Source organism: Zeus faber, assembly GCF_960531495.2.
Source record: "Zeus faber genome assembly, chromosome: 1".
Taxonomy (NCBI): Eukaryota; Metazoa; Chordata; class Actinopteri; order Zeiformes; family Zeidae; genus Zeus; species Zeus faber.
In genome coordinates, this window is record NC_137193.1 from 13770247 (window position 1) to 13780355 (window position 10109).

Here is a 10109-nt window from a genome sequence, read left to right on the forward strand (position 1 = left end):
TGCTAAACACTATTTTGGAGTACTACGTTTGGACAAGTGTGCCTCTGTGCCCTTTTGGTCTTGGGATTAAAGTCAGTAGTCGTACAACCCTGTCATCACTCCTCGGGGCTCCCGGCTCCATATTTAGGTTAAGACCCTGCAGCCGAAAACCTCATGTCATCAAGGTAACCTGTGGGGAATTTCCAGATTGACAGCCGTTCATTTGTTTTGCTTATACAATGCGCTGAAAAGGGGTTTTGTGAGCCTTAATCCGTCCATTAATTTAAACAATGTAAACCCCAAAACCCAATGTCAAAAAGAGGAAATAGCAGTGGTGGAAGTGGCTGACAGGGAGTTGGCGGGGTAATAACCGCCAGAAGAGAAATGAATTAATCAGCCTGAGCCTCGACTGACGAGTACATCCTGCTGCCAAGGCTCTAAATTCACAGCAAGTCCTGGAAAACAAGAAACACTATCTCAAAGGAAAGAAGACCGTGATGCTCGCACTACAATCTACAATAACGTGTTGGTTTTCATGAAGCCCGGCATGCTTGAAAAGAAGGTTTTAAATCCAAGAAGCAGCCAGTGAGGTCACGCTTTTTAACTGTTATAAATGATGGGAACCAACATTTTAATGAGGCCTGGGTCGAAAAACGGCAAACCGTATCCTTTAAGTTTTCGCTTTTTTTTTTTTCCTCCTCGCAAGTCTCTCACGCTGTGCATAATATATAAGATGTTAAACACAGCAGCTCGGATAAAAATCAAGGATGAATCAACAGTGTCACAGAAGAACAAATTCTCAGAGAGGAAGCATGAGAACAGGCGACATGCACACTCACATCAAACCCTGTGTTTAAAAAACGGTCGTACGGCGCGATTAAAGTATTATCACCGTGTGTGTATTTCAGCCTAAGCGCTCGTGTGAGATACTCGGCGTTTTAATGTTGGGTTGGAGCAGCGGCGTGGCGTTCAGCTACCTGTGTGTGACTCCACTGTTTCCCCGAGTCTGGAGCCCCACAGCCACGATCAATACTCATCACAGCCCATCCCCGAGCTGCTGTTCCATTAATAACACACTCTGAGTGGATCGCTACTGTTATCCTGCACCTCCCAGACCGTGGATGGACGGATAAATGGATAGATGGATAGGATCGAATGAAATGGTAGACAGAGAGATGGACAGATGTAAGAGAAATCTATGGATCATATATATATATATATATATATATATTTATTTATTTTTTTTTATTATGTATATATATATATATATATATATGTATTTTTTTCATAACCAAATACCAATACTATCACATCAGCAATATTCATCATTCATAAATTGTCAATACAATATAATTTGAATAGATACAACCAAAGTAGATCCATTTTTTGAACGTATTGAGTCTACAGTCATTTACATGTATCCACCTTTTGTGATCACATTTGATAATGTCCTCCGTGGAAACGCCTCCAGTCCCTCACCCTAAAAGCCGGACGGGCACATGACCGCGTTCCTGTTGTCGTGGGCGCTGGTGTCGTGTTGCTTCCTCATGCTCTGCTGCAGTGCAGAATGCGGTAAAGTCGCCGCGCGGGGAAGTTCCGATATTGTGGAGAAAATATTTTGAGAAGTCCGCGCACGCCGTCCTCGTTAAGAGATGCGCGGACCTCTGGCTAATCAAACACACACGTGCGCCATCTGCTTCTGACTCAGCTTGTCTGTGTCTGTGTGTGTGTGTGTGTGTGGGTGTGTGTGTTTATGTGTGTTGTGCATTTCCGCAGCCATGTGCGAGAGATTGAATATTTGGAAATATCCTATTATTCTAGTCATCCAGCTCATTCTGATGAATGAATATTCCTGATGTCTAACGTTATTCATTCATATCGCACCCTCATCCCACCATTAAATGGTAGATCCCGAATAGATGCTGAAATAGGCCCAAAATCAGCAGCCCCCACCCCACTGCACTCGGTTTGGACGACTCAACCGACTACCTGCGTTATCAACGGGCCAAACCATAACTCAGGGCGGCCCCAAAAAATAAGAAGGAAAAAAGAGAATAAGAAACCCTCTCATCTTATTAAGTTCCCACTTTAAAATCTCATTTGAATTCCTTTTGTGGCTCTCCGAGAATTAAACCGTTTCAAACGGACATCTCTCCCTTTGACCCGGTGATTTTGATACCGCTAATTACGCCTCGCTCCGCTTCATTTGCCCTCACGCAGTCCTCTCACAGGTGAGCCGGATGAATAAGTTAATGGCAAAAAAGGGAAGAAGAAGAAGAACAGAAATGAAAAAAACAGAATTGGTATGCGTGCGTTCTATTCACCAGGGAGGAGAAGGTCACTATACCAATTTAATGGGCCCAGCTAGACGGGGAGGGAGAGGGAGATAGCGGAGGGGGTCGCATGACGTGGGGGAGAAACCGCAAACGCGGGGACGACAGAGGGAGGGGAGTTAGGAAATCAGGAGGAGCCACCTCACCCCGTCTCGAGTGCGGCAGCCCTGGAGGTGTGACCCTCCCCGGCGCGCACACCAGCCTCCGCCGGGCGCCCCCTCCCCGCGCCCGGCGTGCCCGCGGCGGGGGGAGTTAATCACCCGCCTCCGTGGCCTTTAGCTCGTCTCATTAGGGGCGAGCGGCGCGGCCGCAGCCGATCCATTAGCGACGCCGCCGCTAACGGCGCTCTCCGCCGGCGCCGCCGGGCCGACGGCCAAGAGGCTGCGCCGGGCTGCCACGAGGGGGGAGGGGAGGGCGGGGAGACAGGTGGAGCGAGAGGAACAAGGGGGGAGAGAGAGAGGGAGAGAGGGAGAGAGAGAGAGAGAGCGAGGGTGAGAGGAGGGAGACGGGGGGGAGAGAGGGGGAGAGAGAAAGGAACAAGGAGGGAGAGAGAGAATAACAGAGGTGGGGCAGATGGAGTGAGGGAGGGAGGGCGAGAGAATGATGGAGTGAGAGAGATCGTCCTGTTTTTCTTTGTCTTGGAGCGAGGGATGAGGAGGAGGAGGAGGAATCCTGGTGGCTTTTACTGGGAACCACTTCTGCTGTGACCACGCAGCTCACACTGCGTCTCCTCACAACACACACACGCGTGCGCGCATGCACACGCGCGCACGCACACACACACACACACACACACTCGCACACACACTTGAGATGACTGATATGTCATCATTTCATACACACCCTCCTCCACGCCGCCGTCTTGAAAACAGACTTGCGCTCGTTCACACACACACACACCACACACACACACACACACACACACACACACACACACACACACACACACACTCAGTGTTAGGAGGAAACAAGAATAAAAAAAAAACAACACAAATACGAGGGTAGATGGTACCAGCCTCGTGCATGGGAAGTAGAAAAAAAAAACAAATGTCTACAGCTCACACAGGAGGAAGCAGTGTGTGTGTGTGTGTGTGTGTGTGTGTGTGTGTGTGTGTGTGTGTGTGTGTGTGTGTGCGTGCGTGTGTGCGCGCGTGCGTGTGTGTGCGTGCGCGCGCGTGTGTCCTCTCCCACAGTGCAGCGGAAGCCCCGTGGCGGCCGTGGAGCCGCGCCCGCGCCCGCCTGTAAATAACGGCGAGATAGTGCCCGGTTAAAAGCCAGGACGGCCATGACCAAAGGAATATAGGCCACGGGCTCTCTCTCTCTCTCTCTCTCTCTCTCTCTCTCTCCCTCCCTCCCTCCCTCTGTTTCCTCTCTTTTTTTCTCCCCCTACCTTTCCTGCTCAGCCTCTCCTCGCTTTCCCCCTGCGCTGCTCGCACATTCTCTCAGCGCCCCCCGAAGGAGGCCGCTGGAACCGCGGGTTTCGAATGATTGAAACAGGATTTCAGGGCACGGCAGCATCGTTTTCCGACGGATTTCATGTACATTATTTTTATTATTATTATTATTATTAATATGAATGTGTAATATGATGTGTGTGCATGTCCGTGTGCGTGTGTGTGTGTGTGTGTGTGTGTGTGTGTGTGTGCGTGTGTGTGTGTGTGTGTGTGTGTGTGTGTGTGTGTGTGTGTGTGTGTGTTTGTGTGTGCTCGCGTGTGTGTGTGCCCGTGCTGTGTGAGATGTTTTATGTCAATCAACAGGATGTGGAACAGAACTGCCTGAGGACCAGATTTTCCATTTGAAGGAAGTAAATGTTAATTTAACCAAACGTTATTTGTGTGCGTGTGTGTGTGTGTGTGTGTGTGTGTGTGTGTGTGTGTGTGTGTGTGTGTGCCTGTCTGTGTGTATGCTTTGCAGTACATGACTGCTGCAGCCGCCGCGGCGCCTATGCAAGGGACCTACATTCCCCAGTACACTCCTGTGCCTCCAACAGCCGTCCCTGTCGAAGTAAGAGCAACGAGCTGTGTGTGAAATGCAAAATGGTATCAACGGTGTCTTGTTTACCCGCATATGGACCCGGTGAATCGTTGATGAGCAATCTATGATGGTATAGAGATACTTGAAAGGCGCTGGAGTAAAAGATGAAAGTCTCGGAGTGAAAATTGCACTTAAGTAACTCTCTCCTCCCTTGAACACAAAGAGTGCTCGTACGTCAACACACGCACACACACACGCACACGCACGCACACAAACACGCACACACTATTTTTAACAAGTAGCTCCCTGCGTCAACAGACCAACACGGTCATCCCGTAGACAGATCACTTTGAAACGTTCTGCAAATTGCTCTCATCGGCCAAAACAAATGGCCTCAAATCCCCACCGCCAAATAAGGAGGACGAAAACTGCAAGCGAAGCGAGTTTCACATTGAGAAGATGTTTGAAGTGCGGCCGAGAGAGAGGGAGACTTCCTCCTCCGCCGCCGCTGGCAAAGCTCTGTGGCAGGTGAGATGTGATGATGGCCATGGAAAAGTTACCAGGCAGCCAGCCATCCAGCTAGCCAGCCAGCCAGCCAGCCAGCCAGCCAGCCAGGCAGCCAGCCAGCCATCCAGAGAAGTGATGACCATGGAAAGTTACCATCCATCCAGCCAGCTAGGGAGTCAGCCAGCCGGGGAAGTGATAACCATGGAAAGTTACCATCCAGCCAGCCAGCGAGTCAACCAGCCAGTCAGCCAGTCAGCCAGTCAACCGGCCAGCTATCCAGCCAGTCAGCCAGAGAAGTGATAACCATGGAAAATTACCATCCAACCAGCCAGCCAACCAGCCAGTCAGCCAGCCAGCCAGCCATCCCGGCAGTCAGCCGGAGAAGTGATAACCATGGAAATTTACCATCCAACCAGCCAGCCAACCAGCCAGCCAGCCAGCCATCCAGGCAGTCAGCCGGAGAAGTGATAACCATGGAAATTTACCATCCAACCAGCCAGCCAACCAGCCAGCCAGTCAGCCAGCCAGGCAGCCATCCAGTCAGCCAGCCGGTGAAGTGATAACCATGGAAAATTACCATCCATCCAGCCAGCCAGTGAGCAGCCGGCTGTCTGGCAGCCAACAGTGGGAGGGCGTTCAGATGGATTATCAGTCGTGTATCGGATGACAGGAGCTGAAGTGAGACACACTGCGGGCAGAGTTGCCCGGTTGCCGGGTTGCCGCCTGCCTGGGGCTCCGGTTCGCAGCAGCCATCGCTGATGACACGCTCCCCAGACGCCACCATCCGTCTCCCCTCCTCTCCTCCCTCCCCTCTGTCCTCCTCCCTGGATGGGGAGGGAGGGGGGGGGGGGCAGAGAGACAGACGTGGTTGTAGCCCAGCCCAAGGCGTCGCTCACTTATTTCCTCCTCGCCGCCGCTCTCTCAATGCCACGCCCGGTGGCAGGGAATAGATCAGCGTTTGGGCCGGTGTCTGCGGGGCTGATGCATGGACGGGACGCAGTATCCTTGAGAGCTTGTTAAAGGTGATGGAGACGGCTCTGCCGCGGAGACCATCAGTTAAGGCTGGACAGTTTTAAAAAGCTCAGGCGCTGTTGTGCAGCATTACTTATCCGTTCGGTCGCCGTCCTCAAACTTTCTTTCTTCCCCAATTTTTGCTCTCCTCCCCAAAACGAGGAAGGTGAATGTGGGCGGGGGGGGGGGGACGGCACCTACTGAAGTTTATAGTGTACTCTTAACATTAGTTGCACGGGAAGGACAAAACATGCTGATTCCATCGACACACTAATGTTGATCCATCTGTAAATGTGGGACGGAGAAGGAAACTAAAGTGTCGGCAGAAAACCATGTTCCGCCAACGAGACAATGACAATATAGACTCCATACTCAATACTATTTCTCTAAATCCGGGCGTTCCCAACTTGGTCTCCTCAGTAAAAAATATATGTATTTTTGTTCTTGTTATTTTACATTTTTAGAAGGCAAAACAAATCCCGAATTTCTCTAAATCGGCGGTCTCGAACTGGGGTCCGAGCTCATCAAGAGCGTAGTCTGGAAGGGGGCCCTGGGCATAATAACGTTTGGAAACGTCAGCTTTAGCATGGCAACAATGCTTTCACTCTTAACCCATCCCACTATTTAAGATGTGTGTAGAATGTCGAAGAGACTCGCTGCTCGAACGTTTGGGAGGTTGATGGCGTCTTTCCCCGGCTTCTCCCTCTCAGGGCGTGGTGACGGACGCCTCCCCTCAGTCGGTGGCTCCCTCATCACAGGACGTGGGCGGGCAGCAGCAACAGATCCAGGTGGACAGCGGCGCCGACCACGTCCCTGCGTACTCCTACCAATCTAAGTGAGTGTTGCCCGCTCCGCCCGTGCAGAGACCCCAAGGGGGGCGGGTGCCCGAAGGAAACTACAAGAGGGCGGAGGATGGAACCAGATTTTAAAATGCCATTTCCAGCATAATTTGTTGAAGTTCAGGAACCTACATATACAGTATATAGTTTGACCCGCGATGTGAGCTTCCGATACCAATACCACCGATAAAGGCCTCGACCAATTAGAAGAACACATGCCTCATGAACATTCCTGTCCCTCTCTGCCCCCCGATGGCTCCCTCTACGGCGGTACCAGCTGTGCCCGCGGCGAGCCAGCGATGGGGGCGCCTGTGATCGGTTGCGGCATCGGTATTTTTAATTTTCGATGTCGGTGGTTTTAATTACTCCGTTTCCTTATGGAACGAAACGAGCGCCGTTCGTAATGGGGACACGTTCTTCGTCACTCTCTTGCCCCCTCCGCCGTGTCCCCCCACTACATGGTACTAATTTATTCTGGAATATGTGATTCGTTAAAACACTATTGTTGCTCCTTTATTCTCCTGCCATGACTTGGGTTCCAATTATAAAAAGTTGTGTTGGGAAAGGAGTTATTGTCTTCTTTTTCCCCACTAAAACCACACAGTGGCACCCGCTTAAATATGGGTATTATTTGCCCTTATTATTCTATTTTATCCAAAGTTGACAATTTATATGAAGATAAGATAAAGAAACAGCTTTTTCCAACAAAATCTCGATGCCCATTCACACTTGAAAAAATATAAATAAATAAGCACCTGAAGGTCACCGGGGACATTAAGGGGCAGAGGGGCAGGTGCTTGGCACCCTCAGCCACGCCTGCTCACAGGCCCAAATATCAATGATAATTCACTCTTACCAAACTGCCGCCCTGCACTATTTCCACCAACAAATTGAAAAGGACAGCGTTTCATAACGAAATGCAAGAAAAATGGATAAAGGGTGTTGTTTGGGGGATTTTCCAGTTCAGCTTTAAACCTGCACCGTGGAATTCTAATGGAGAGATGGCACTTATTTTTCCCCCAATATAGTAGGTAAGAAAAAACCCATTGAATTTACAAATAAGAACGGCCATCTGTCTGCGGTTCAGTAGACTCGGGGGTTTCATCACGAGAAGCTCATTTGGCCGCTGCGATCATTGGCGTGGAAACTCTGGCGAACAGGAAATGATGTCTTAAGCCCCCGTCAGAAAAATCAAGTCGCACCTCGTTCATTTTGTTTCGCTCGTTTGTCAGTGGAAGGAAAAGGCCGGGGAATTTAATTGGAAAGCAGTGAGCGTTGTATTTATTCCGTGGGAAGCGCGGGAAAGGGGGGTCGGGGTGCGGCGCGGAGCGGAGAACTGGGGAGAAGGTCTCCGCCTCTTTCGTTCTTTTATCCTCCGTCTTCGTTCTTCCTCTGTAATTCTACCTGTTCTCTTGATTGGGTTAAGTGCTGCAATAGGTGGAAATAGAGAGGATAGAATGATTGCAATTATCGCAATTATTTCCGCCAATCCCAATCCCAAAAAAACGCTTTATCCCCCGACTTACAGTATGATGCGATTCAAATTTGGTGGGAATGTTAAGCCAATGTTAGAAATGGCGCAGCAAATACAGAGTTTCACCGGTCCCGTTGAGGCAAGTGAACTGTCAACCCGAAACTCCACGGGTTTCCGTCCTGGTTACAGTTACGCGGTGCGGGACCGAAGTTTACTGGAAAGGCGTTGAGGTCGTGAGTAGGGTCCAGAAAACGCAATAAGAACGATCGAAAAAGATAACGGGGAAAAAAAAACGCGGTTCCATTAATGTCCACTTCCCTCCCCCACCTCCATTTTTTTTGTTATTCAGTTCTCACCCGTGAATTGGGGGCGGAAAAAAAAAAAAAAATCCCCTTCACGACAGTCAAATCCTATCACCCATAAGACACCTCATCGTGATAGATTACATTTTCTGACACGCGGCGGCGCATTAAATATTAACATTTGGGAGCGGTTACAAAGGCGGTGCCATACCATTATTGAATAATTGAAACGATTCGGCCTTTCCGCTTGTCACTTTGTCAGACCCGTCGCCGCTTCTGAGCCGATCAGCGCTGCCCGGCGGCGCTCCGGCTCGCTGTCGTCTTCTGACGCCGCAGTCAGGTGTCAGCTCCCTCGCTTTGCTATGTTTGTGATATTGTGCCGTGATTGCGACGACAATCTCTCTCTCTCGCTCTGTTCCCATCCCTCTCTTTCTCCCTCCATCCCTCCCTCATCAGATAGCGGCGGCCGGTGAGAATGTTCCCGCGACAGCATTGCCTTGAGACAGGAAGGTGGCGGCACCGAGAGGAGGAGGAGGAGGAGGAGGAGGAGGAGGAGCGTGAGGAGAAGAGAAAAAGAGATTGCTTCCAGATTGCCCAGACACCCCAAAAAAAAAAAAAAAAAAAAGAAAGAAAAAAGAGAGACACTTTTTTTTTTTTTTTTTTTTTTTCATTTCCTACCTGGTCGACAAGGGGGAAAAGGAGAGGGAGAGGGGGAGGGAAAAAGAAGTGAGAGTGTGGGAGCGGAGGAAGGAGGGGAAATTACTGGGCACAGTGCAAAAGAAGGAGTGGAATTGTTTAGTCTGTCTGGGAACCTGCCTGAGGGGCTTTGCTCGGGCCGGGTGGAAGCTTGAAAAGTTTCCCCCCGAGAAAATTCTCAACCCATTAAAAAAGAAAAAAAAAATGTAAAAAAATAAAATAAAATAATAATAATAATAATAAAATAAAGACAAGAAGAAGAAGCGGAAAAAAAAAAAAGTCAAAAAATAAAATAAAGATTTAACACAAAATGACTTAAAAAAAAAAAAGTTGGCTGTGCAGGTAGGTGATGAGGTTTATTTTGTAATTAGATTTTAAAAAAAAAAAGGGGGGGGAGTCCTGTTTGAGATACACACACAGATTGTCTTCCTCAGATATTAAGCTACTATTTAGTTTCACTCTTTTTTTTTTTTTTTTAACGTTTTAGTGTTAAATTTTAGTTTTCTAGGTATACTCGGAAAAAAAAAAACAAAGTGTTTTTTATTTCTTTCTTTCTTTCTTTTTATTCTTTCTTTCTTTCTTTCTTGAATCATCATGGCCTTAATTTGAAGGGCGCCAGAAACTTTTTACAGAGTTTGACGTCTGGTTGGAAATAAAAGCAAACAAAAAATATAAAACAACAAAAAAAAAAAAAAGATCAGTCTCTTGGACCACTCGGGGGTTGCAAGACACTGGAGGAGAGTGAAAGAGGAAGAGGGGGGGAGAAAAAAAAAAAAAAGAAAATCTATCACATAAGCTGTACAGATTTAATAGGAAAAAAAAAAAGAGTTTTTTGTTTCTTCGTTTGAAGAAAACTTTGATAATAATAATTATGTCAGAGGTAACTAAGTGTCTAAGAAGAAAACAAAATGTCTGTCTGGGGGGAAAAAAAAAGACTCGTGGGAGGAGGGTGGGACGGGGCCGGGCGGGGCGGGGAGGGGTGGAGGGCGGGGGG

At 48.8% G+C, this 10109-nt stretch overlaps 1 protein-coding gene across 1 annotated transcript in view; it reads left to right on the plus strand.

Annotated features, from left to right (window-relative positions):
• Window positions 1-9019, plus strand: part of rbms3 (RNA binding motif, single stranded interacting protein) — a 244616-nt gene extending 235597 nt beyond the window's left edge. The window contains exons 12-14 of the mRNA XM_080017529.1: window positions 4227-4316; window positions 6515-6639; window positions 8876-9019. Coding sequence (XP_079873655.1) covers window positions 4227-4316; window positions 6515-6639; window positions 8876-8879 — 219 coding nt within the window. The 3' untranslated portion in view covers window positions 8880-9019. The remainder of the gene's footprint in view (window positions 1-4226; window positions 4317-6514; window positions 6640-8875) is intronic.
• Window positions 9020-10109: the final 1090 nt, after the last annotated feature.